Source organism: Marmota flaviventris, chromosome 1, assembly GCF_047511675.1.
Source record: "Marmota flaviventris isolate mMarFla1 chromosome 1, mMarFla1.hap1, whole genome shotgun sequence".
In the NCBI taxonomy this organism is placed as follows: domain Eukaryota; kingdom Metazoa; phylum Chordata; class Mammalia; order Rodentia; family Sciuridae; genus Marmota; species Marmota flaviventris.
Genome location: NC_092498.1, coordinates 123,808,799 through 123,836,161, shown reverse-complemented (window position 1 = coordinate 123,836,161; position 27,363 = coordinate 123,808,799). Strand labels below are relative to the sequence as shown.

At 51.4% G+C, this 27,363-nt stretch overlaps 1 protein-coding gene across 5 annotated transcripts in view; it reads right to left on the bottom strand.

The window, feature by feature from the left end:
- Positions 1–2,723: 2,723 nt before the first annotated feature.
- Golga3 (golgin A3) overlaps positions 2,724–27,363 on the bottom strand; it is a 45,126-nt gene continuing 20,486 nt past the window's right edge. For all 5 annotated transcript variants that reach the window (XM_071615823.1, XM_027952001.2, XM_071615826.1 and 2 more), the window contains 17 exons: positions 26,698–26,900; positions 24,962–25,099; positions 22,911–23,072; positions 22,205–22,573; positions 20,308–20,385; positions 19,203–19,466; positions 18,052–18,146; positions 16,847–17,063; positions 13,183–13,326; positions 12,181–12,378; positions 11,280–11,396; positions 9,009–9,148; positions 8,237–8,369; positions 7,809–7,931; positions 7,201–7,362; positions 6,414–6,577; positions 2,724–5,783 (listed from right to left, as the gene is read on the bottom strand). In XM_071615823.1, coding sequence (XP_071471924.1) covers positions 5,612–5,783; positions 6,414–6,577; positions 7,201–7,362; positions 7,809–7,931; positions 8,237–8,369; positions 9,009–9,148; positions 11,280–11,396; positions 12,181–12,378; positions 13,183–13,326; positions 16,847–17,063; positions 18,052–18,146; positions 19,203–19,466; positions 20,308–20,385; positions 22,205–22,573; positions 22,911–23,072; positions 24,962–25,099; positions 26,698–26,900 — 2,879 coding nt within the window. In that variant the 3' untranslated portion in view covers positions 2,724–5,611. The remainder of the gene's footprint in view (positions 5,784–6,413; positions 6,578–7,200; positions 7,363–7,808; positions 7,932–8,236; positions 8,370–9,008; positions 9,149–11,279; positions 11,397–12,180; positions 12,379–13,182; positions 13,327–16,846; positions 17,064–18,051; positions 18,147–19,202; positions 19,467–20,307; positions 20,386–22,204; positions 22,574–22,910; positions 23,073–24,961; positions 25,100–26,697; positions 26,901–27,363) is intronic.

The following is a 27,363-nucleotide window of genomic DNA, read 5'->3' as shown; positions in this document are numbered from 1 at the left end:
ATGATGGGGTCCTGATGGCACCATCTCCTCACTCCCACCCAGTGCCACCTACGTGCAGTTAACAGAAGGAGTCAGACCCCCAGGTAAGCAGCTCTGCTGCTGGCCTCCATCTACCATGAGGCAGGAGGGAGAGGATTTGCCCACCAGGTGGCGCTGGATTCCTACAGCTGAGCAGATGAAGCCTGGAAGAATGGCAGCCTTGGAGGAGCGGTTTGAGGTACTTCTCTCTTTCTTGGTGATAGTTTTCTGAACTCCTGCTTCACAGGACTCTGCCACACTTGAGGGTATTCAGATGTGACACTCAAAACTATTCTGCTGTGAAGGTGACATTGCAGAGATTATGTGTGAGAAAGCCACAAGCCACTTGCTGCAATCCCAGGTGGAGGAGGACTAAATGGGAGGGTCTTTGGCTCAGCCTGCTAAGCTGCCCCGCCACCACACACAGCTCTGTCTTCAGAGAGGGGCCAATGCTCCAGATCCCCCCACTCTCAGGCTCCTGGAGGCACCATCTTCAGGCCTAACTTTAGCTGCAGATGGAGCATGGAAATGCAGATGGCCTGCAGTCACTGGCCAGAGTGTGGTGGGCCAGGCTTGAGTCTGCTCCATCCTAAGGGTTGTGGGGATGGAGACAGTGTGCATTTGGGCCCCCTGGACAGCGAGACAAAGAATAGCACAGATGGCTTGTCAACAGTTTAAAGGAAAAATGCCTGGTATTAGAGACTGAATCCAGGCCAAGAGAGTGCTCTTACTGAGCTGCACCCCAGCTCTTGACAACACAATTAACACCACCCCACTGTTTCCAGGAGGAAGGACTTTGTCAAAGCACACTTACTCAGAGTCTGCGTCATTTGTCATTACAGGTTAGATGTGAAGAATCCCCCAAAAGCTCTTAAGTGAGGCAAGCAAGAATTTCCAGAGGTGAAATGATTAGATTTTAGGGTGAACCAATCGGCAGATTAATCCACTGATAAGGATTAACTGGGTGGCAGCTGTACGCAGGTAGGGTGTGGCCATCCCTGACAGTCCCCCGCAAAGCCCACCAAAGTAAGTCCCACCAAAATCCACTCCCACATCCTCACTGTAAGAGACTGGAGCACAGAGCAGCTATTTAACAAAGATTAATATGCCAACTAGTTCTGTGCCTGCAAACACTTACCAACTTTTTATACAGCTGGAAATAGTTCTGAAAACATAAAACCCCTCATGGTCACTGCATACAGAAACAGTGCAACCTCAATGCCTAAAGAAGTTAAGGCAGAAAAGGTGGCCAGGGCATTGTTAGACTGCAGCACTGCAGTCAGCAGACCTCAAATAAAGGGTGGGACAATCATGGTGGCATAGTCCTAGCTACTTGGGAGGCAGAGGTAGGAGGATGGAGAGTTCCAGGCCAGCCTGGCCAATTTAGTGGGAACCTATCTTAAAAAAAAAAAAAAAAAAGCCTGGGGATGTGCCCCAGTGGTAGAGCACCCCTGGGTTCAATCCCAGTACAGAAAAGAAAGGAACGAAAAAGACGAGAGAGACTGGGGAGCAAGGTATGTCACGCATGAGGCTGGGAAGGCTGAGGCAGGAGGATGGAAAGTTCAAAGCCAGCCTTAGCAATGGGAGGCACTTAGCAACTCAGTGAGACCTTGTCTCTACATAAAATACAAAATAGGGCTGTGGGTGTGCTCAGTTGTCGAGTGCCCCTGGGTTCAATTCCCAGTACAAAAAAAAAGACACTGGAGAGCCACAGTGCTGAGATGGGAGTGTCATGACCCGTGTTCTCGGGGACCACCTGGTAGAGCTGCAGCTGGTGTGCAGGACTTTGGCCAGCAAATTGTCATGCTCAAGGTGGACAGAGACCAGCTGTAGTCTGCCGGGAGCGGTGAGCCTCAAGGCGTCTTGCACCTCAGCCAGGAGTGTGCCGAGAAGTGCCCAGGGCCCTGGCGCCCCAGAGACTGGCCCAGGTATAGGCAGGGCGAAAGGCAGTGCAGCCTCCCGTGTTGACTGTAGTTGTCCTGTCCCATGGGCTGGCTCACTGTCCTGTGTCCTTTGCGGTCCTTTTGAGCAAAAGTAAGTAGTTAATTCTATCATGGACGTCTTGTCTGTGTACAGTCTTCAGCTCCCTCTGCTGGACGCTGGAGCCCCTTCTCAGGACTTGGGTCCTTCCCGTTTCCTTCATGTGGCACAGTGCACTGTCTTTTCTCCCTGCTTGTCTTATTTTTAGAATGATTCAGAAAAACAACAGCTCTTTTCCTGATTTTGGCATAAACCCCCTTATTCGAAATGGAGACGGCATCTCAAGCAGCTCAGAGGAAGGGGCGCCAGGAGCTCCCTGCACTGACTGGGGAAGGCGGCGTTGAAGTCCTGCCCGTGTTGCGCTGTCCTGCTGATGTGGTAGGCTAGCAATACTTTGGTTAAAATCATGTTTGTGACTGTAACCATTTGTATGACTTATTTTAAAGAAATACATCTCAGAAAGGAAAAAAAAAAAACCTGGCCAGGAAGCCTCAGGCAGATGCTCCAGCTGTGGCCTCACGTGCCCCCCTTCTCTCCCGGCCCATGTGATGGCCGGTCAAGTGCAGATCCACAGCAACAACAGGGAGCCAGACTCCACGTCCTGCCATAAACTCGGCAGAACAGCATTTCCTTAACACACAACAGGGTGTGACAACAGAGATGACAAAGTCACTCCCAAATGACAAAATGTAAATATCACAATGATGCCCTCGATAAAATATGAAAACCTTTACCAAAAATAGTTTATTGCACAAAATTTAAGGAATTCCCAAGCACGCTTATATTATAAAAAAAAAAATCAACATGCTTTTTAAAGTTACAATCTGTTGCACACAGTGACACCTTTCACACAAACAGCCCCCAGCTAGTGACTCCTTTTGTGAGAAGATTTTTTTATAGAAATGACTAACTCTGAATGAGAAATGAGGGAACAGCAGAAGGCAGTGAACAACGAACTTCCTAGATCCTCTAAAACACGGACCCTCAAGAATCTGATCAGAACCTGAGACCACCACAGAATGAGATCTTGTTAGCATGAGGCCCAAGATCCCACACCACAGGCATCGACGTTGCTGGGTCCTTGGTAGGAAGGCTCCAGGACTCTTCCCTTTCAGATACGCTGGTCCCTTTCATTCCCAGAACCTTGACACTTGATAGTTTTTGTTTAAAAAAAAAAAATGTAAATAGGAATCTGTGCCATGGTAATGTTGTAGGCTGTGGCTTTTGCAGAGAATAAGCCTTCCACCGAGGGCAAGCCACAAGCTTCCCGATCCCAGCACAGAGGCTGCCCATAGGCTGCCCCTCTCCCTGACACAGGCCTGGGTAGTCAGCTGCCATCTATCAAAACATCTTCTAAAGAGGAACGAAGCCATATAAATCTGCAAGATGTGTGGGGCATCAATCTGATGGGTACCATAGAAAAAGATCAACAGAGACCCACTGCAATCCAGGCAATGGCATCCTGAACTACGTACCATGGCTCCGTGCAACAGGACAGGGCGAACACCATGCAGACAACAGCCACCCTGGCAGAACCACACTCCAGACCCAGACCCATCACTTGCACTTCACCCAGAGGAACATTCGTTCCAACTGGGATCCCCTGGAGACAGAAAAGTGCCTTCAACTTTCCAAAACAGCAGCGAGAAAACCTCAAAGAACGTAAGGGCAGTGGCAGCTCCAGCATGAGCCTCAAGCCACAGCTGCACTGGCCACTGAGGACACAGGCTGAGCCAAGACAGGCCAGGTCCTTGGTGGAACCCAGAAATGCAGGCCAGGGCCCCACACGGGGCAGTGATAGCTAGGGTAGGTGAGGCCCAGGAATGCCAAGCAAGGGAGGGGGACAGACATGGGGCCCAGTGGTGGCCACGAGCACATCCTCTCTTAGGAGGAAAACACGGGAGCTTGTGCAGAGACTGCTGAGACAGAGGGAGAAGGCAGCCATGCCACCCAGTGAGTCCAGGGACGTGTCCTGCCTCAGATTAGACAAAAGGTAACAGCCAAAATAAATAAGAACATAAACTTCCATTTTTCTTTTCTAATGATGCAAGAACAATTTAGTCAGAAACAATTTCTAACTTAAGAAATAAAATATACTTAAAATGAAATTTTCAAGTATCATTTCAAGATTAACCCTGTACAGATGATATATACATTTTACAAGTTCTAATATTTGCTAGGGAATACTTTTTTAAAAGCCACACATCTTTATGGTGATGCCACTTTAACCGTATCAATCAACCTTCTAACAACATACCACAAACTGTTTGGAAACTCCATGTTGTTCTCTCCAGGACACCAATACCCTGCTGACACAGAGAGCCTAGGGGGGTCCCTGCCACAGAACTTCACCTGCAGACTGGCAGATCTGAACGAGGGTCACCTAGACCTCCCCTCTTTTTCTCCTTCCTACCTTGAAACAATAAATATTATTTTTAGATTTTCCTAGCAACTGAGGGAGAAACAAAGACCTGGACTCTCCCAGTCAGCTGGCATATACAGCACTGCCTCTAGGTGGAAAACGTGCCACAGGGAAGAGGCACTTGTCTCTGAACCTCCTATTCCTCAAGAGACCACAGCTGCCTTCCCCTGGCACCACGTCTCTTCCAGACATGGCCTCTGACCAGGTGACACTGGCAACACCAGGGCCTCCTGATGACCATGGTGTGGGGGGCACAGCAAGAAGCCTGTGACCCACACACGTTAGGCCCTTTTCCCCTAGGGATTGTTAGGACCACTGGGCTTGACTGAGGGTCCCACCTGCTCCAGCCCAGTGGTCAGCCAAAGTGGGTGGGCCCACACAGGGCCAGCACCTGACAGGCCTGTGTCACAAACTTAGGAAGACCACTGGGCAGGAAGCAAAAACCCTCAGGAAAAAGTAAAATTAGAACAAGGAGCCTCCTCTGGGCAAGAATGTTTGGTTTTAGAAGGTAGAGTAAATAAAATAACTATGCTTCTTAAAATATAATTTTCTGATATCCCTACATCCTACGTGTACATTATTTTCCAACAGTAATTTTTCAAAAGGCAATCAATAAAAAGACAATTAGATTCTTCTTAAATAATATAGGCATATGCTTTTAAAAGGTTATGATTTTCAGTATTTCTATGTACATCCTATTATGGGATGGCTATTGAAAAAAATGAAATAAAAATCCAAAGGTGCAAATAAAAATTCATTCTGCAGAAAAGGAGAGCTCTTATTAAGTGGACAGGACAGTGAGAATCGCACCCAGCCTGCCCGGATGTGCTGCCCGAGGATCCTACTGAACAGTCTCTGCAGGGGCTGGCTGCTGGCATGGCCCTCCACGAGCAGCATCCCTGTCAATCAAAGATGCCCCCTTCTGCAAATAACCTGTCAGACAGATACAAGTCCTCACTGAGCCCGAAGCCAGGCCTGAGGTCTGGCTACTTCGTGGGAAGCCATTTGTGATTTCAAACGACTACTCCTCTAATCCTCAACTCTCCTTCTGTTGTTTCACTCTTCATCAAAGGCAAAAGCAAAACTCAAATTTCACTCTCAGAAAATGCAGAGCACACCATCAAAGGAGTAGCACTGATGCAAGAGCGTTCCTTGGAGCAGCTGTGTACACATGGTGTGAGCACTGTGCAGTCACTGGTCCAGTCCTCCTTGGGGAGCCCGGCTTCTACCTTGTTGCCTTGGGTTTGCCCTGGGGTTCACCTGCTCTCCTGCGGGGCCTTCCACCTGCGTCCAAGAGGACAGGGACTCGTGCACAGTGAAGGTGTGCTCCTCCATCTGGCGCTGCAGACTGTCCATCTCCTGCCTGGGGAGATGGGAGGAAGCATGAGAAACCCAGGTCACATGAGGGCCAAGCAGGAGCCAACACTCACAGCCCCTACCAAGCTCAGGTGTGGTAGCAGGATCCCCCGTGTCTGCATGACAGTGGATCTCTATCACAGTCCCACAAAATCAGCTGCAGTCATAGGTCAGGGCTCTCAGCATTGTTCTCTATTCTGTGTGGAGACCAGCATACTGTCTAGCTTAGGTGTCTGCTTCAGGGAGAGCCCTATCTCCACTGGGACCATGTGAAACAGAGACCTAAGTGCCCGAGGCCAGCCAAGTTGCTGTGTGGAAGCTGTCCTCCAAGGCCAGTGCAGTGTGACTTGCACCCCCAGCATCACCTATGAGGTCTCCCAGGTGGCTGTGCTCTGCGACGCTGGCCTCTGCTGTCCTGAGTCAGGAGGCTCAACCCACAGTGCACAGGCACAATATGTGTGGTCTCACACTCCAAAGGCTGGTCAGAGCAGTCTGCTCTGAGCAGCGTTGGTCTGGTGTGGCGTGAGGGCCTGCCTGTGAGCAAGCTTGCCCCCCACTGTGGGCATGCCCTGTGGCACGAGGAGCTCCTCCAGCCAGACAAGCCATTTGTTTTAAAAGCACAGAATGTGGACCGTACTTGAGCTGCTGCAGACAGCTGTTGAGGTTCTTGAGGGGCTCCTTGCTCACGGCGGGTGGAGGCCGCAGCAGCTCCTCCAGCAGCGAGGCTGGGACGGGGCAGTCTGGGATCCTGATGGGTGTTGCAGGGCCTGGGGAGTTGGCCTCACCTTTTGGCTCCTTCCTCTGTTCATGAAAAACATGTCATTAGTTTCCCCGTGTCCACCCCCCATCAGTTACTGCTGTCACAACAGGAGCCAGAAGACCCCCACATGACAGAAGACCCCAGAAAGGAGACTGTCCTAGCCTTCGCATCAGCAAAGCACGAATATCACAGGAGTTGAAGAAGTTGGCTGGTAAACAGCTCAATTCCGAATGCACACACTAAACGCAAACAACCTGAGCCCAGACCCTTGGGAGGACCCACCGGACCCTAGAGCCTCATTCAAGAGCATCCCCTAAACCCACAGCCTCGACACTGGGCTTCCCTAGGAAATCAGGTACATTTCCCAGCTGCTCAGACTCTCTAAACCCAAAACTTTTCCACAGATAGCAAATGATGCCTGAGAGAATTCTCTGCCCCTGCCCCTGTGACAACTCCCGAAGATGGAGTGCAGAAGGAATTTGAATTTTGGAAAAGCCAACATTCTACTGGAAAAGGCACCAAACTAGGACTCTGCCCTAGCAGCTGCCCCATATCATCTCATGTAGCGGCCATGTGTGCGTGCCTAGAAAGTCTGCCAGCCTCTCGCTCAGGAAAACCTCGGGCATAGTCAGTCAGCCTGAAAGGTGGTGGGCCTGGATACCACCTTGGCCACACGGTGCCGGAGGTCCAGCTGCAGCTGCTGGTTCTGCTGAAGCAGAGTCTTCATGTTGCTCTTCAGTTCCGACACTTTGGCTTGAAGCATAAATTTATCCTTCTGGGTCATGGACAGGTCTTCCTGCACCGTCTCCAACTCAGACTTGATATTCTAGAAAAGTAGATTTGGATTCAGAAAAGGGAATGATTAAACATTGCTAAGATCTGTTTCTATGTCAGTTCCGAAGGACTCTTCTCTTTTCTTTTTTGGCACTAGTGATTGAACCCGGAGGTACACTTCCTCTGAGTCAGGAAGTGTACCTCCGGGTTCAACTCAGGACTTGTTCTGAGACAGGGCCTTGCTAAACTTGAAATCCTCCTGCCTCAGCCTCCCAGGTTGCTGGGATTGTAAGCATGCACCAATGGGCTGGTGAGGGCCTGACTTTTACACAGTGAATCACAGGATGTTTCCAGCCCAGCAGTTCCCTCTCCAGTTCTCTAGGCTGTGAAGGATCTAGTGATGATCACACCCTGCATACTCTCAAACTCCAGAGCCCGCAGTCCACCTGCATGATAGCCACCTGCAGCAACTGCCCCCTAGAGTCTGGGGATGGTCACCTGCAATGACTGCTGTGTTCCTTCCAGCTCCTTCCTGCCCTGTTGCTCTGTCAAGTCCAGCTGCTGCTTCAAGGACTGGATTTCTCGCTCTTTCTGATCCAACTCCCATTTGAGATTTTCCATCTAAAGTGGAAAAAAGTCACATGATCAAGAAAACGTTAAAGAGGCATTCTTCTGTTTCTGGTGGTGCTGGGGATTGAACCCAGGGACATTCTACCACTGAGTTACATTCCCACCCTTTATTTTATTTTTAAACAGGGTCTCACTTAGTTGCCTAGGCTGGCTTTAAACTCGCAATCCTCTTGCCTTGGCCTCCCAAATCACAGGGATTACAGGTGTGCACCACTGCACCTGGTTTCTGCACATCTTTTAATATCATATTTAGGGAAAAAAAATTATTCTCCAAGCAGATAGGGCCCAGCTCTCACCTCTTGGCTCCCTGTGGGCTCCTGGCTGAGCTGCATGTCCAGCTGCTTCTGCAGGAGCTGAAGCTGAGTCCGGGCCTCTGCCAGCTCTGCCTGGAACTGTGCTATTTCCTGGGAATGTTTCCCCTCCCGAATCCTGGCATTAAAAAAAGGTAAGAATGAAATGTCAGCATCCTCCCAACTTGCCACCCCATTCTAAAATGAAGCCTGTGGATTATGGCCATCCTGGTGAGACCCAGACTGCTCCCCAGAGACAATGGATGACTGGGTACCTTGGCCAACCCTGCAAAGTCCTCCAAGAGACATGCATTGTTCATACAATTCATATTATGGTGCTGAGTGACCATTCCAAGATCCAGTGAGAGGGACCTCTAGAGCTGCTCGTGTGTGTGTGCGTGCGCAGCTCTGGGCATGGCACAGCCAGACCCTCTACGTGTCTGACTGTGCTGCACTAGTGAGATCAGTGATCCTCTCAGTGTCCAGGGCACAGTCCCAGGGGTGAGTCTTTGCCCTGGGCAGCTTCTGTCTTGGGAAGGTCAAGCAAGGCAGGAAGGAGTGAGGCAACCACAGTGAAGCCTGGGCTTTCTCAGAGGGGGTCAGGCCACTGGGACTGGTCCCTCATTACTCAGCAGTTTGGTAGCAGGCAGGAGTCTCCCCATGTGGGTGTGAACTAGAGACCTGGAAGGGGTTCACACAGCTCTGCCTGCTCAGGATGCACTGCACGCGCATGGTCCCCAACTGGCAGTGCTGGCCCTCCCCAGGCCCTGGCACTCACTGGAGCTCGTTGGCTTCAGCCTGCAGCGTCAGCACAAGGTGCTCCTTGGCTTGCAGCTCCTTCTTCACTTCGCTCAGCTCCAAAGCGGCCGCCTTGAAGTGGCGGCGGTTGTGTCCAGCTTCTGCCCTGGCAGCAGCCACCTGGAAGGAGGCAGGAAGCTGATGTTATAATAATGAAATAAACACACAGAGACAGAGAAATACCTTTTTCTGGATAGGACACCCAAGGCTCAATGGTGCCCAAGCACCAGCACTGAAGCCCCACCAATCCCCTGTTCCAATGCTCAGCACGGGGGAGTGCATCAGAAGTGGTTGCTAGTGCCTATCAAATTTACAGGTCTATTCATGGTTCCCGTAGTCTAAACAGTTTCCAAATTCTTCCAGCATATCTGCATTTTTCTAGTTGAGTTTATCCACAGCTTGTGCATTCTGAGAGCAATCTACTTTTGCATTATACCCTCTAACAGGCTGTTAATTCTATTTATGATGTAACTAGTCTCCTTTCTGAAATCTCACTGCTGTTAAAATAAATTCTCTCAATATTTCCAAAAAGATAAGTATAAGTATCACAAACATTTATATTTTTCCCTAATACTTTAATTTTCTTGTCTAATTGTCCTACCAAGTACTTTATTTTAAAATAAAATTTAACAAAAGCATTTGTAATAGCTGGGCATAGTGGCACATGCCTGTAATCCCAGTGACTTGGGAAGCTGAGGCAGAAGGATCCCAAGTTCAAGGTCAGATCAGCAACTTAGCAAGATCGTGTCTCAAAATAAAAAATAAAAGGGCTAGGGATGTGGCTCAGTGGTAAAGTACCCCTGGGTTCAATCCCTGGTACCAAAGAAAAAGAAATTGAAGCCTGCATATATCATTTCCCCCAGTATTTTTATTATGAATTTCTTTCTATTTATTGACTGATTGATTGATTGATCGATTGTGGCACTGGGGATTGAACCCAGGGGGCTATATTTGGGGAGCCACTCCAAATGCACTCATCTTTAAGTCCTGATGCACCACGGGGATCTGAAAGATCACTGTAGTCTGGTGCAGTAGTGCCATGGCTCCTGACTCAGTCTTTTCCCTCACTGAGATAATGAGGTGTGACCCTGGGAGTGGCCCTAGGTGTAGGCGGCACCCAGAAGGGTTGAGCTACACTCACGGGTTCCCTTGTAATCCTACCTCATTTGAATGGCTTCTTCCCAATAAAAGGGTTCGGCAAATGCTCCTCTCTCTCTTTGCATGGACCCCTAAGGTCAGAGGAGCCATCACAGGACCCAAAGAAAAAGGTATTTCTCTGTCTCTGTGTGGTTATTTCATGCAGCTTTGTTTACCTGGAATGACCCCGAGTGTTTAGTCGTGGAACACGACAGCTCTACCAATGAGCTAAGTTCCATCCCTTTTCACTTTTTATTTTGAGACAGGGTCTCACTAAGTTACCCAGGCTGGCCTGGAACTTGAGATCTTCCTGCCTCAGTCTCCTGAATAGATGGGATAACAGACACATACTACCAAACACGGCTGCAATTCAAAGTTCAAAGGAAAAGTAATGTGTCCCTTCCCACATTTTTCCAGAGATAAAGACAGTTCTTCCCAAGTACTCCCTCTGGTATGTAAGCATTGAGATGCACTTGTGTTAGGTTGGGGGTGTAGCTCAGAAACACAGTGCTTGCCTAGCATGTGCTAGACCTGGGGTTCCATCCTCAGCACCGCAAAAAAAAAAAAAAAAGAGAGTGGTGGGGGAGAAGATGTGCACTGGGGCACTGCCAGGAAGTGCACATTCTAACAGCAGAGAAAGGTGAGCACCAATAGGCCTATGGTGGAGCAAATAGTGGTCAGGACATGCCACTGCTGAGATGGAATTCACCTGACACATCAGCAAACACACAGAGCAGGAGAAGGAGCCAGCCACAAGAAGCTGTCTCTCTGCATAAAAAGGTCAGATGCAAACATGTTTCCATCTGCTCCTTAACACCAACAGGAAGTATGCTTTTGAAACTCGTCTACAAAAGAACAACTTTTTCTAGTAAAGATGAACATGCATATGTACATATGGCCCAGGCTACACCATATGGTCACTTAATCTGACACCCTCTTCTGCTGACAATGCCAGGTCCTCTGTAGCCTATTACAACACTGTGATGACAACTCTTCTCCCTACAGCAAAGTTCTGGAAGAGAAGCTTAGATATAAAGAGCACCCAGGTGACTATCTGGCACTGAAAGAGCTGAAGGTTCTACAAATTTGAAAGCAGTTGGACATGGCCACATACCTGCTGCTTGAGGCTGTTCACCTCCACCTTCTCCTTCTCTAAGGAGATTTGTAAAGCCTGGACGAGCTGCTTCATCTGGCGATCCTCCTCTTCTTTCCGCTGCAGAACTGCCTGTACCTAGGTTGAAGTGCATAGGGATAGACAGATGTCTCAGGAATCCCAACACCTACATAATCTGTGATGAAGCATGGGACCCCTTATAGCGAGCACACACACCACAGCCACAGTGCCTCGCCAGAGAGGGCACTAGTCAGAAGAGGAGAGAGAAGCCCACCTCTGGAGAACACTGCTACAAAGGCAGAAATCTGAAATCACAGGAGTATGGTTATTTGGTCACATTCAAGATTGGTGGGTACCACAAAGGCCACAGAAATCAGGCTACAAACACAAATGTAAGAAAGCAAAGTAAGAATGGAGGGATGAGGCCAGGGCAGAATGCACGTCACCAAACTCCCCAAACACTATATGCTCAAATGCTGGGGCACTGTGGCCCTGAGCAACCATTGTGAAGACTTCCCTGAGACACCTAGACACTGCTGCAATTCCCACAGCCGCTATGTAACTGAAGCCAAGAACAAGGTCTGCAGCAAGATGCAGCCAGGGCTCCAGGTATCCTGCTCTGAATCCCACGAGGACTTCAGGTAGTGTCCACCACACACATTACCGTTCACAGCTGAAAACCGCTTTGCCTGACCTCACAGCCCCCTCACAGAACCTGTGAAGCTGCACACTGACTAGGGACTCAAGCCATGGAATAACCAGATTCTCTAAGCCTGTTCCCTCCTCCCTGATAGATGCTGTGCCTCTCCTGGAGGAACTATAATGATCTGATACAGCAGGGCACTGAGTGTACACAGCCCACAGCAGCCCTCATTTCGTCCTGGCAGATGAGTGTGAATACCTGGAGATTCAGCTGGACCAAGTCGGCCTCCCTCTTGGCCAGAGCTGTCTCTAAGATGCTGTTGTGTTCCCGCAAAGCAGCATTGGATTGTCCAAGGCCTGTGAGCTTCCCTCTCTCGTGCTCTAACTCAAGAGCCAGCTTCTTATTTGATTCTTCAAGGCGCTTTATCTTCCGTCTGAAACCTCTGGACTCTTGAAGCTGAAACACATCAGAGTAACTGTGCAATGACAAGCTCTGCTGGATGGAATCATGGCACACACCACAATTTCGACAGGAAGGGCCAGTATGGAAACAGGACAACCTTCCCTTGGCTCGTGACCCAAGAGGCTCAGTGGCCACTGCTCTCCTGGTACCACAGGCTTCCAGAAGTTGGTCTGGCCATTGCCTCAGCCCAGGCCAAGGCATTCGGCATGTGGCATAGAACCAAGCTAGCTGTAGCCACACTCATTTCAGGACAGGACAGGACGCTTAAACAAAGCACCCAGCCCCAGAAACTGACAACCCCTACCTGACATATGGGCCAGGTAAGCAGCTGTGACAGTGTCAACAGTACAGTACAGTCAGGACATGGGAGCCTGACTGTCTCAGTTCTGAGACATCTGAGAGGTTAAGTTGGGTTTCTAATGTGCAAACCGCACTCTTCGCCAGCAGCTGTGGCACATACTTGTAATCCCAGTGACTCTCAGGAAGAGGCAGAAGAAGCTCAAGTTCAAGGCCAGCCTCAGCAACTTAGGCCCTAAGCAACTTAGACCCTTAATCAGACTCAAAATAAAAAATAAAAAAGGCCAGGGATGTGGCTCAGTGGTGGAGCACCCATGGTTCAGTCCCTGGTACCGGCATTCTAACTGGGAGGTGGTTATCCCAATGGCTGCTCTACGGGCACATTAGTGGCTGTAACCATTGTCACTGTTGCCATAGTGCTGGTAACAGTCTACTCTGCCCATGGTTAGGAAGTGACCAAGTGCCACGTGAGGCTCGGTGTCCAGGACGCATGGCAGTTACCTCATCCTCCAGCTCCAGCACCTTCTCCCGGGACTCCTCTAGCTCCTGGCTGGTCGTCGCAATCACCTCCTGCAGCTCCTTCTCCAGCAGCATCTTGCTGTGGCCAACGCTCTGCAGCTCCACCTCCAGGGCCTGGATTCTCTCCTAACAGCCAGATGGGAAAGCATGTTGATCACTGGCCCAGGGCAGGCCCTCACCCTCTCTCTTGCTGCGGCACCTGCAGGCATGAAGCTTTGTGGCCACAGGCCTGATCCCATCCCCACAATGCTTCCCTGTCTCTCGAGAAAGGATGTGAGACCATTATCCACGGCACGTGTACTAGTGACCCCCAGGTACTACTAGGATAAATGAAGAAACCTTTTTGAGTTAAATGCTTTGAAAACACAGAAAGAACTCTGACCCACAAGAGGGGCTGTAAATTATCATCAAATAGCAAGTAAGCAGCATTCAGTGCAACAGAACACTGCACATATGCTTGCTCACATGCATGCACATCTCTGCAGACACTGCTCACACTCATGCCTGCGCTCACACATGTGCACCAGCATTACAGCCACCATAGTGACAGACTGTTTCAAGCACTTTCTAGGTGTCACTCAGTCACCTCAGGAGAAGGTTTTACTCTTTGACTCTTTTTTTTTTGGCTGCTGTGCTCTACCACTGAGGTACACTCCATCCCCCTTTTATGTTTTATTTTGAGACAGGGTCTTGCTAAGTTGCCCAGGCTGGCTTGAACTTGAGATCCTCCTGTCTCAGCCTGCTGAGTGGGTGGGATTACAGGTGGGGCCACGGTGCCAGCCCTGGCTTCATCATGCTGAGCATCAGAAGACCCACAACCTGCCCAAAGCAGCACCTTAATAGTGGTGGCGCTGCAGATGGAACACAGCCTGAGCTGCTAGCTGTGCCTGCCTTTAGCCAAAGCCTCCAGAGAGCCCCGAGCCTGCTGCCCTCACCAGGTGACCCAACGGGCTAAAAAGACACACATATTTTGTAGCAGAAAGGAGCATGATTGAATAGACGCCCCTTGATATTTTATAGAGTACCTGGGAGGAATGTTTACTTTATTCAACTGGCCAAGAAAGCACCATGTTACGATGTAGTCACTTCCTACTCATAAACTCTTATGTGGACAGGACAATGGGAGATGGAGAAAAACTGCGTGTAAGAAGAGATGTCATGATGAAGACAAGATATCAAATGTGATGCAAAGAGGAATTCAATCAGATAGAATTGAACACCTACTAGTAAAAGTGAAAGACAGTAAGAATCAAAGCTGTCCAGGAGGAAATACAGGAGTGGGTCTCCTGCTAGCGAGTGCTGGGCACTCCTGGGAGCAAAAGATGCCCCTCTGGCCCTGGGCCTCCACCACCCCCAGCCACAGCCCCTGTTTATCCTACAGTAAGGCAAAGGCTCTGGCTGCACCACCCCACCTGGTCCTGCCCAGCCCTCATTTCTGAGCCTCTGCTTTCTCAACCCTGACCTCAAGCTCTGATTCTTTCCTAGCCACCCAATGCAGTTGTCCACCCCTCACCCCAGATGGTCCCAAACCCACCCACCCCGCTGCTCCCAGCAGCCTGCTTCCCATTCTGTGCTCAGCCTACTTTCACCAGCTCTCAGCACCTGCAGCAGAGTCCCCCAGCCTTCCTGTTGCAGCCTTGCCCACCTCACTTTCCCTGTCACTGTCCCAGGACAGGAGAGCACTGGACTCACACCCCACACAGTTGTCTTGAGTTTCACCATGGGCAAGGCCAAGCCCAAGCAGCTGTGATAGCCCCCATCGCTGCACCTGCCCACCCAAGATGCCCCCTTTGTCCCTCCAGCGCCTCCTTGTCCTCAAAAGCTTTCCTGGACCATGCTGACACTGGCCTTGGCCCCTTGTACCTCACTGCAAGCCCCAGTGAGCACCAGTCACCATGCCTCCTCTGTCAGTGCCTCTACTCCCAGGCCCTGGGCAGTGCAGAGACAATGGGAGTTCAGGGGCAGGGCCTGCCTCCGCCCCCACCCTCCCCCCGTAGTGGCTGAATGTCTCCAAACCACTGCGGCTCCTGGATGCACAGTCCATACCACAGACCATACACACTTCAGGAGGGCCAGGTGGGATACTACACACACGTCATTAAAGGCATGCACCAACAGCACACCTACACATTTCAGTTCTTCCCTCTTCTGTTTTAAAAGAAAAAAATATTTATTTGCAATGAAAACAAAGTCCCATTGTTGGCTTGGGACATACATACATATGCTTGCGCGCATGTGTGTGTATATGTATGTGTAGAATTACCAATATTCTTCTCAAGCTTGTAAAGCAAAACTGGCCACCCTTTGGTATACCCTCATTTACACAAATACAACATGTTTCTGGGGTATTCTTTTTAAAAATAAGAGAGGAAGAGAACCACATACTGCTTGGAAACTTTTTGTCAGTTTCTCGACTGGCAAGATTTGAATCCACTGCTCTAAAGAATCCCTGAAAACCACCCCTGTGAGGTGAGATCTGGTGGGCAAGGTTCCTTGGCCCAACTGCTCCCCCTCCCAAGCCTACGTGCAGTCCTGGCCCAGGTGAGAAGAAAAAATATTGAAGGAGGGTAACAGAGTCCAGGGCTTTATCCTGTGGATAGGGTACCAGAGTCTCACACCCCTTCCACTCGTTCATCTTGCCCCCGCTGGATTGAAGGGGTCGGCAGGGGTGAGCAAGGCAGGCTCACATAGAGAGAAGGGGACGAGAATGGCAGCTGGACCAAGGCCACAGCCGGGATGAAGGCCAGAACGGGGGAGGCCGGCTGGGCTGCATCACCTGAGCCTGCTCTTCCCCAGCTGTAATGGGGTCTTAAAGAAGGTGGTGGTCTCTCCACCTGCCCAGCTGCTGGGCCTCCCCTGCCAGTAGGAAAGCCCTAAATGGAATCTTGGGTAAGTAAAGAAAAGGACCCACAGCTGGGGCTCTCCTGGGGCTGAGACCAAAGGGCCAATGCTCCTGCTTGGCAGGTGCCCTGCAGCCCCATTCCAGCAGGACACAGCAAGGAGGTCTATAGGACCACCCTAGGGTGGATGGAAGGCAGAGGATGCAGAGACCCAGGGCCAGCCCCACAAGCACAACTGCAGCAATGTGCAGAGGCAAACACCGAGTTGGGCTGAGGAACAGGTGGGAGACCACCACCACCTTTAAGACCCCATTACAGAGCCAGGCATGGTGGTGCCCACCTCTAATCCCAGCAACTCTGAAGGCTGAGGCAGGAAGATCACAAGAGGAAGGCTAGTCTGGGCAACTAACAAGGCCGTGTCTCAAATAGAAAGCATCAGCAGGTGTGGTGGTACATACCTGTGATCCCAAGTGACTTTAGGAGGCTGAGGTAAGAGGATCACCAACTCAACCCCAGTCTCAGTTACTTACTGAGATTCTCCACAACTTAGCCATACCTTGTTCCAAGATAGAAAATAAAAAGAACTGGAGATGCAGCTCAGTGGTAAAGCACCCCTGGGTTCAATCGCAGGTACCCAGAAAAACAAAAACAGGAAAAAGGGCTGGGAGTACAGTCCACTGGGGAAGCTCCCCTGGGTTCAAAGACCAGGACCAAGAGGGTTTAGAGAGAGAAAATGTTTATGAAACGTCCTTTCCCTACACTTGGTCTTCAGCACCCTGAGCAGGAGGGGTGTGGTGTTTACCTACATGTAGCGCAGGGTCACTGCTGCCAACAGCGCTCTGAGCTCTGAGCTGGCTCAGCTCTGTGTCTGCAGACTCCTTGGCAGCCAGGGCCTCCTGCAAGCGGCGGCTGAGGATGCTCACGGCGTTCTCGTAAGCTTTATGCTTGGTCTTCATCTCCTTCTGGGCGCTGGTCAGGTCTGAGCCCAGCCGTTTCATCTTCTGCTTCTGTTCTGTGATGGCCCTGGACACCACCAGAGAGGCAGAGGAGGAAGCTGAGCTGGCAGTGTGCCTGCCCAACTTCCTGGCACACCAAGTGTGAGCAAAGTGCATTCCAGTCCACCCTCATGCGCCAGGCAGGGAAGCAGACCCCAAGACCCAGAGAGGAGACACTGCCTCAGCTCAACCCCACCGCCTGGCTCCTGTGTAAAGGCCTGGGCAAGCGCATGCCTGTCCTGGTGCAGGTGCAGTGAGGGAAAGGAACGCCTGTGCCAGATATCCCTGTGGAGCCAGAGAAAAGGCAAGAGCTCCCTGGCTGGGAACCACATCCACCATCACCAGATCTGCTGCTGCTCAGGTGGTTTTTAAAATGATCTTGTGAGGGCAAAGACACAGCCTCCACCTACCAAAAAGATCCAACATCCTTCCCAAAGATCACCAAGGAATTCAAGATTTCACATGGATACCACCAGCCAGCCACACCACCAGCCGATAAAAGACATGGGGCACAGCACATGCATGGAGCAGGAAGGCCCCAAAGGCTGCCTTGAGGGCTGTGTGCTTAGGTGACAGGAGCATAAAGGTGCAAAGGACAACTGCCTAAGCCCCACCCCTGGGGGAGGGAACAGGAAGGAAGATACTACTGCAAGAGCATGGCACAAAAGGTTGAACAGAAATAAAATCAGGAGGAGAAATTTTAGGCTGGGGGTAGCTCAGTTGGTTAGAGTGCCTGCTCAGCATACACAAGGCCTTGGGTGCCATCCCCAAGTAGCACAAAAATGATCATCAATTAAAAAGGAGAACTTTTGTTAGGGATGACTTAGCAAATCTACTTATAAATTCTGGGATTGCTCTGCAGAAAATGCGAGTGCCAAATCACAGTGGGACTTCAGATTTAGAATCTAACACTCTAGGCAGCCTTTCCACGGCCCAAGAGACCAAGGCTTCAGGGCCCCCAGCCACATGTGGATGGACCTTGTGCTCGGATGGCACTGCCACCAAGGCAGACTTACTTCTTGGCCTCTTGCTGTAGCTCTTCGACTTGTTTCTTCAGCTCCTCATTGGCCTCCGACAGAGCAGCCATCTGTTCTTTGTCGAACTGCAAGGACTTCAAGAAGAGAAGGCATGTGAGATGTTCAGAGCCGCTCTGCAGCTGTGCCTTTGAGAAGTGACGCTCAACAGGCCCAAGGACCTGGATGCCACGTCCAGCACACCAAGGCACAGTGGGGAAAGCCCCCAGGACCATCCCCGGACCTGACCAGGACCTGCTCTTTGTATGGCTTCCTATCTTCTCTTTTACTGGCTTTTTTGGTCTGTTCTGCAAGTGAGTCTTCCAGGAGTGGCTCAGCCACAGCAGCACAGGGAACAAGTTCCACCCAGACCTGGGCCTGATCCTGGCCTCAACCAATCTCACCCTCCACCAGACCCTGGCTGGCTGAGGCTGCTCCTGTGCCCTGGGTCAGGCCCCACTCCACCTGTGCTTCCCGATGCTGACAAGACACCATCAGCTCAACAGTGATCCTTTCAGGGACACGTCAGGAACCCTGGTCTCTCAGGGCCTTCTGATACATCATCTACAAAAGGAGCCCTTTAACATCCTGCCTACCACGTCCCCAATAGCATGATTCTTCTCAACTTCTAATCTCAGGAAGCCTCATCCAGCTTGCACTTGGATAGGAGGCCCTCAGCCCACACCCCATTGACCCTTGCCTCCAGGCTCACCTGTCCCACCACCCAGTCACCCTCGCTCACCAGCACTCCTTGCTTAGGAGACAGTTAGGCTTGCCCCAGCATGGCTGCCAAGGTGTTATGGCAGCTCCATGATGCCTCTGGCCCCCACCCTGCCAGAACTCAGGATCTCTATGAGGGCTCCCTCCCATCTTTCTGCCCACCTCTGAACTTGTGCAGCTCTCAGCTCAGATAATGGCTACCCACATCCTATCACAAAGGTGGTACCTCCAGACTCATGCAGTGTACCTTGCCTGCCCCCTTCATGTGACAGCCTTACCTGTCTGCCCTACCAGGATGATAGCAAGGACTCCTAGAGGTGGAACCCTGTTCCAGACTATGTATTCAAAAGCCTCTCTGGGCTACCCCCCACCCCAATGCACATTCAGCTGCACCTCCACAACTCCCCAGAAGTCCTCTGGCCCATTTTGCAGACCTGCAGGTGCATCTCCATCTCGTCGCGCTCCTTCTGCATTGCCTGAAGGTGCCCCTGGAGACCCGCCATCTGCTGGTGGGCCTGGGCGGCCTCCTTCTGCAAGCGAGAGTGCTCCACCTCCACAGCCTTCTTCTCCCCGTGCACTCTGATGAGCTCCTGCCTCAGTTCCTTCATCTCCGCATCCAGCCGCTTCCTTGTGGCCTTCAGTTCACTGATAAGCTGGTCTTTAGAGTTGGCATCTCGTCGATAAGCCTCCACCATCACCTGCCAGATGAGACATGAGCCACATAACAACGATCAAGTGGGGTTTCCTCCAAGGTCAAACTGGCTTAAATAAAAAGACTTGCCATTTATATAGGTAATAACTCCTCTGAGCTGAAGGCAGCACCCACTCTCCAAGGTGAGACACTGCTGACCGAGGCACACCACTGCTTTAAGCACTAGATGATGCCCAAGCCCTGACAAATCTAGGTGACCTGAGGCATCCTGTCGGCTTCCTAGGCAGCTCGTCTATCTCAAGGACTCTGGAAAGTTCTCTCTTTGGTTGTGTTGTTTGGCTTCTGACAGGTAATCCCTTGTGTGCCCCTCAGAAATAAAATGAAACACCATTCGCGGCACTGCTTTGAGAGGTTTTCCTTTCTCAGACCCCATGGGGTGTCTGGTTCTGCAAGAAAGTGTGGAGTCAGAGCCGCTCCTCCAGCAGGGGACATAGGCTCTCAGAGTGTATGTCTTGTGCCTTTTGGGTACACTATAACTTGTTTTAATGGTGGACTATGGTGTGAATTTTTCAAAGATATCCAAGACAGCAAACGCAACGTGGTAGTAACAGTGGAGCACACACGGCTCTCTGAGTGACAGTAATGGGGCATCCTGACAGCGCTGCAGTTATAGACCCCACAAGCACCCTGTGAAGGTCAGCCCCTACCTCACTGCTGCGAGCTAGGCTGACCTCACAGAGACTGCAGTGGGGGAGGGAAGTGCACACAGAACTAGCCAAAAGCTGCAAAAGGGCAAGGGGACCTGGTGCCTGCCTCCTGCCCTGAAGCACAAAGGCCTCAAGGACTGTGGGTGACGCCTGTCTCCCCTGAGTAGACCCGAGTCTCACCTTTTGCTGAAGAAACTGCTCTTTCACCTTCTGCGTCTGCTTCCTCAGGGAGGCCATCTCCTGCTGCAAGGTCTCTACCTGCAGGACAGATTTGCAGAGTGGCCTGGGTTCCAGGACTTGTGACCAGCTGCATTTCCTAGGAGCCAGCCTCCTGCAGAGAAGGACTTGGCTTTGCAACCAAAGGCCAATGATGCCCAAGGGCTGCTCAGAAGGGCTCAAGGGTTCAGCCCCTGTGTCCTCCTTCCTTTCCACTAAGAGCACATAGGTGAAGGGACACGGAGGGAGCTGAGAAGGGAGCAGGAGGTGAGGGAAGGGGCAGGGAAGGGATGCTGCAGCCTAGGTGTCTATGGGTCTTTCCTGGAGTGGCCAGAGAGAAAAAAACATCGTCAGCTTTGTTACCACAACACAGTCTGCCACAGCTTCTCAGCTCTCGTCTGGCAGCACATACAAAAAACCCCCCAGACAGTGTGTAAAGGACTAAGCAGGGCCTATTCCAGTTAGCCTCAACTTATAAAACAGGTGGCAGGTGGGTCCACGGCAGGGTCTGAAGGTCCCCAGGCCCTACATACCCACTACTCACCCACCCCCACTGCCCGGGAGCTTGTGAGGACTACACTCCCAGGAGCTAGACCCGCCCTATCAGATCTCCACATGGAGAGTCCCAGGATTCAAAAACCAGCCCAGTGCTAGTATGGAGCCCAAGGCGTTGGGAATGCCAGGCAAGCACCCCACTGCCAGGCTACACTCTCAGCCACCACAACAAATGCTCCTGAAGCAGCCATGTGACACAGCAGGAAGACTCCCCAGGCTACCAAGTGACAGAAACAGCAGACATCATCAGACCCGTCTGGGGCTATGGGCTCAGGGATGCGGCTCTGTGTCCACATCATTCCCTGAAAGCCCAGGGGTTGCGGGGCCACTCTTCCCTGGCATGGGTGGTTCTGAGTTTCTCCCCAGGAATCCCCCTGCTGCTCAGAAATGCCACCTCCCTACTCATCACATGCCTGTGACCCTAAAGCAGTGAAAGACTGAAAGGAGGCAAAGGGAGCCAGAGTCCTCAAGCCTTGAAATTCTATGTGGACAGAGTTGTCTCAGAGGCCTGAGGATGTGACATTTGAACAAGGCTAGGAGGGATGGCCAGCTGCTGGGCACTCGGTGGCTGGAAGGCAGCTCTGTTTCCCAGCTGGACTGCCTCTGATCCCCTTGGTCAGCAATGAGACTTGAGAACAGCTTCCCATTGTGCTGGCGGCACCAGCCTGTACCCTCCAGCTACCTCTGGGAAATCATCACAACCCGAGAGCATCCATGGGCAACTATCAGTAGCAATGCAGGCAGAGTCCTTTTACCAGATGACAATAAAGATCTCTGATGTTCCCTCTAAATTGGTCACCCCTGAGGAAAAGGTACCAGTGAAGCCCTCTCTGTGACCCTTCTGAGCTAATCTAAAGACAGCCACCCAGAGGCTGACCTTACCTCCAGGTCATCCTCCTCCCATCTGCCCCCAGTCCCAGCACTAGTTACCCCATTTATGTCTTGCTCACCAGACTGTGCTCTCACCCATCAGCATAGCATGGCAGAGGACCCAGGCCTATGTCAGTCACGCCACTGCCTGTCCCCACTCCACACACTACCAGAAACCATGTTTCCTGCAGCTTCTCTTTGAGTCCACAATCTCAACAGAACTGATGGTTCTTGGAAGACTACCTTCAACAGCTCCAAAGGAAACTCAGTTGCCCACAACTGGTTTCTCCAGGCTCAGCAGCAAGCCCAAGAGCAGGCAGAGCACAAGCCACTGGCATTCCTCCATAGTTCACCCACATTTATGAAAGAATATGACAAAATAAAGGACCCGGTGGTCACCATCAGCTCAAGACGTGACAGCAGTGGATAGGGTTACCTGGCTGGACTTCACAGCCAGCTCTTGTCTCAACTGCTCCAGGCGTTCTGAGGTCTCTTCGGTACCTTCCTCCAAGCGTCTTGCTTCCTGGTCCAGATCCTCCTTGCCACTCCTGGCCGCTTGCAGAGCCACCTCCAAGACAATCTTCTCTTTCTGTAGGAAGTGGATCTCATCTTCCCTGGAGGCAGCCTCCCCCTGCAGCTCCTCCAGCCGCACCTGCAACTCATCGTAGCGCGTGTGCAGGTCATCGAGGGCCTGCCCCCGGGCCTGCAGGGCCTCCTGTGTGGCGGTGAGCTGCCCCATCAGCTCCACATGTTCCTGCTGTAGGGCCGCCAGCTGCTGGTCCCGCTGGTGCACAGTCAGCTTCACCTGCAAAGCAGCAGACAGGCCTGATAGGCTCTCTTCACCCTGCCCCAAGAATGTACACCTCTGCCTTGTCAGGACTCAAATAATTCTGGTGATCTCCTTGCAGGGTCCTTTCTATGGAAAATTCTATTGAAGAACATGAACAGAAGTAGAGCCCAAACACGGTGCGCAGGCAGCGGCAATGGTCTGGTGATGGTCCTTCACACACACTCAACAGACTACCCAATGTAAACCTGTGCTGTCAGTGCCCACCCCACAGCCACTATGTGCAGCTGGACGTGCTCACGAGTCTGAGCAAGGCTCTGTAGGCCTGGGGCCCAGGATGGTAGCCACAACTTGCCTGCTCCAGCTGCTGCTCCAGAGAGGCTGCTGCATCCGCCACCTTCTGCAGTTGCTCCCGCTCGCCTTCAAACTCCTCCAGCCTCCTCTGCAGGTCTTCCTCCACCATCGTCTTTGCCTCCCGAATCTGCACAAAGGCTGCTTCCTGATCCATCATGTCGGCCTGGACCCAGGAAACAATTGCTTTTTAGAGAGCAGGAAAACCTAGTCATCAACAGTGGACTGGAAACCCTACACTACACAGGAAAACCCACTTCCCCATGAAAGGCCCATCAATCACACCTCCATCCTGTCTCAACTGCTCCAGGAGTCCTAAGAGGTTAACACACTGGCCCTTCCCATGAGGCAAGAGGCTCCTTTCCCAGTTGGCCCAGACCAACCTGAGAGAAGCAGGCAAACAACCCAGTTTTAAGAACTAGATTCAGAGCTGGGCATGGAGGCACACCGCTGTGATCCGCAGGCTGAGGCCAGAGGATGGCAAGTTCAAAGCCAGGCTTAGCAACTTAGTGAGGCCCTAAGGAACTTGGCGAGGCCCTAAGGAACTTGGCGAAACCCCATCTCAAGATAAAATATTTTAAAAAGGGCTGGGGATGTGGCTCAGTGATAGAGTTGTTCGCCTAGCATGTGTGAGGCACTGGGTTCGATTCTCAGCACTGCATATAAGTATGTGAATAAAGTAAAGGTCCATCAACACCTAAGAATAGATACAAAAATAATTTTTAAAAAAGGGAGCTTGGAGATGCAGCTCAGTGGTTAAGTGTCCCTGGGTTTGATCCCTGGCACCAAATAAAAAAAGAAGTGGGATCAAGCTGGCTGTGGTGGCAGCACCTATAGTCCCAGTTACTCAGGAGACTGAGGGAGGAGAATGGTTTGAGCCTAGGACTTCAGGATCAGCCTGAGCAAGTCAGCAAGACCCCATCTCAAAAACAGGAAAAGAAGAAATGGGATCAAGTGCTGGGTGAGCCTCCCAGCCGCTGCTCTCGCGAGGACAGGTGGGTGGCACCCTGTCCCCTACAGTGCCTCACAGGATGTTCTCTTGGACAAGACTGCCGCCTGACCCAGCACCACTTAGGAACACAGGGAGACAGTAGGGACTGTATCCCAAGCATGGCATTCCTCACATTCAGACTGACCAACCAGATCTGGTTCCTGGCACACTGTTAAGAAAAAAGACATCAATTCACAACTCGAAATGTTTTTGGCTCTTTTACACAGAGCCCTTAATCACTATGGCTGACTCAACAGACTCTCTTCCATCATCCAAGTCAAATGGCTGTGTGGTCCACAGGGAAAAGGGTAGGTGCAGAGTAATGAGAAGACGAGAAGCCAGACGACCCACTGCAGCTGCGTGACCACAAAGGGTCAGGACAGGCAGCCTGGTGGCATTTTCAGCACAAAATGACAGATGGCTCACACTGTTCTCTGCTACAGGTTTGCTAACAAGGAAATTGAGTAGGTATTACTACCTGATTTATACAAAGGAAACTAGACTAACAGAAGTTAAAAACCACCCAGATTCTCACAGGTAGGGAATCTGGTCAAGGCCCCAGCCAGTGTGTTTCCTGTGCCTAGGGAGGACAGTGGAGGGTGGCACAGCCGTACGGGTACAGCAGGTGGAAACACCTATCAGCACCTGGCTTTGAAACACTGTCCCCACAGAGACTCTGGGCCCAGCTCTATTCCCAGGTGACAAGAATCCATGGCTGGGGACTGGAGGAAAAGGGCTCCAAGGTACTCCTGACCTGTGGGCCAGGAGGGGTGGGGTCCCCAGTGCACAGCTGTCACTGCAGACTGCTCAAAACAATGTTTCAAAATGCTCTTAAATACTCTCCACATCCAGGTACCATCTACACACACGTGTACATCCTAAAGCCTGCATTGTGGGTACCAACACACACACATGTACACCTCAAGCTGGCGTCATGGGTACAAACACACATGCGTGTACACCTCAAGCCTGCAGTGTGGGTTCAAACATGTACATGTGTGCCTCTCACACTTCCCAGCGTGACCCAAAGCCAGGCAGAAATTGGCAGCCAGTGGCACCCTCACCTCGATGCTCTGCAACTGGACAGCTATGCGCTCCTTCTCCTTCATGGACCTGTGCTGTGTTTCTGTCAGCTGGTGGGACAGGGACACATTCTCCAGCTTCAGGTGCTCCAGCAGACCAGCCTGCGTCATCTGTCCGACCTTCACAAAGAGACCCGAGGCAGCAGGTGCTCAGTTTCTGGCACTAAGTGCAGATCCCACGCCACCTAAGCAAGGCTCTGCCACCAATGGTCCCTCGCTGCACTCACAACATGCCCAGATAGCACCCGCATGCCTTGCTTCTGCTCCCCGTGCCCACCACAAGTCATCCCACCTCAAACATTGGGCTAAACTATGGATCCTGTGGGCCAAATAGGGGAAGCAGGCCACCCAGAGTCAGGTCATCAAACTAAGACTGTGTAGTGTGGTGGACCTACACAGGCATTCCTACCAAGGGTACCTGAACCCCAGTAAGCAGCTCATCTGAACTGACCAAGCTCATCTGAACTGACCAAACCCATACAGGCATCACGGATAGTCATGCTACCTCAGCTGACCATCTCATGCAGCCTGGTGCCAGGACCCTCAGGGGAGAGGAGCAAAGGGAAGCCAGAGCTGAATAAAGGTAAGGGCACAGGCTGTGGCTGGTCCTCCCCATGCCACAACTATCCCCAGTGGGCCTTCCTGGACCACAAGATGTAAGGTGTGACAGAGCAGTGGGCTGCAGGGCTTGAGAAAAGCTGCTGGAGCAAGGGAGGGAAACATCTGCTGGGGCTGCTTCAAGATAATGGAAGCAGAGAGCCTGACCTGCATCCTCTATCAGAACAGAAGGGGAAGCTCAGAAGCAGTTTGAAACCTAACTCAGAACACTGGACCTGCACCAGAGGCACAAGGCAGGCAGGGAGGACTGCCACTTACCTCCACTCCTCTACTTTCATCTTTCAGAGTGCCTCTCAATTATTTATACCTTAATGTGGCTTTAAATAGTCCAGCCTCATACATGCACAGTAGCCTGGACAGTACATTAAATTTTCTAACTAGTTAGACTCTAGAGGCTGAGGATCACAAGTTCAAGGCCAGTCTCAGCAACTTAATGAGACCCTGTCTCAAAATAAAAAATAAAAGGGCTGAGGATGTGGCTCAGTGGTAGAGCACCCCTGGGTTCAATCCCCAGAACCAAAACTATACCAAGAGAAAGGCTGCCACAGGCCACGGGCCAGGCCTCACGCTGAAGCACCACACCAGTGCTGCCTGGGCCCCGAAGACATGTGGGTCAGCACAGACTCCCACATACAAGAACCAACAGCTAACAGTCTACATCCATTAACAAATGAAGAGGAAAGAGGAGAGTGTCCTCCAAGGCGGTCTGATGACTCTACATCTCTGAGTTCAAGCAGCCAGAAAAAGGTGAGGCTCCAGCAGGGAAGGAGCACGTGCCACATTTAGTGTCTGATGGAGAAGGTGAGGGAGGGGACTCCACAGAGCAGCCAGGGAGGGAGAGTCCGAGACCCCACAGACACAAAGGTGAAGGCCAAGGAGGTGGGAAGAGACTGGCTGGAGATTTCCCAAAGTAGGCACTTTAGAAGCAAATCCAAAGAGCAGCTGGAAGGCACCTGCAGAGGAGAGGGTATGGGTTCTCCTAGTGGTCAGTAGACTGTAAAATGCACCCATGATTTGGCAGAAGTGTCCTTCCACAAGGAGTCAGGAAGTATGCCTGCCCACCACATGCCTTCTCTCTGAAGGGAGTCCCAGGGCCGTACCTGAATGTGGGCCACCTCGCCCTGCAGCCTGACCCGGGCTTCCTGAGCCAGGGCAAGCTGCTGCTGATACCACTGCCGAGCATGCTGCAGAGACGCGATTTCTGCCTGGGAGGCTTGCAGCTTGCTGGTCAAGGTCGTGCGCTCTAGCTGTACCTGCTGCAGCTGGCTCTGCAGGGCCACCATCTGCTGTCGGAGGTCATGCACTGGAAGGGAACAGTCAGTCGCGTTCAGCTGGCTACCTGGTATCCCAGGAGCCTTGCCTCTCCACAGACACTTGACACACAGTCAAGCTACACAGCGAGTAAGACGTACAGGTGATGCTGCCACCTCAGTGGTTATGTTCCTAAGGTTCCATGAATATAGCACTGTCATTGTTCCTGGGGACACAAGGCTATGTTCCTCTAAGCCTCATTCACATTTTCATCACCCCACCAACATAAAACTTCATTTACATGTGATTTTATTTAAAGACGCCTCTTTAATATCTGTTTACTCATGAACAGCTGGCTCAAAGCCAGCTGCTCTATCCACTAGCCAACAAGCTTCAAAAAAATATCTCTAGTTAATGTGTCTCCATGAAATAGTTTGGCCTCCTCACACTTAAAAACACAGTGTGTGGGGCCAAAACCAACCTGCAAAAAGCACAGAATGCACAACGGATACCAA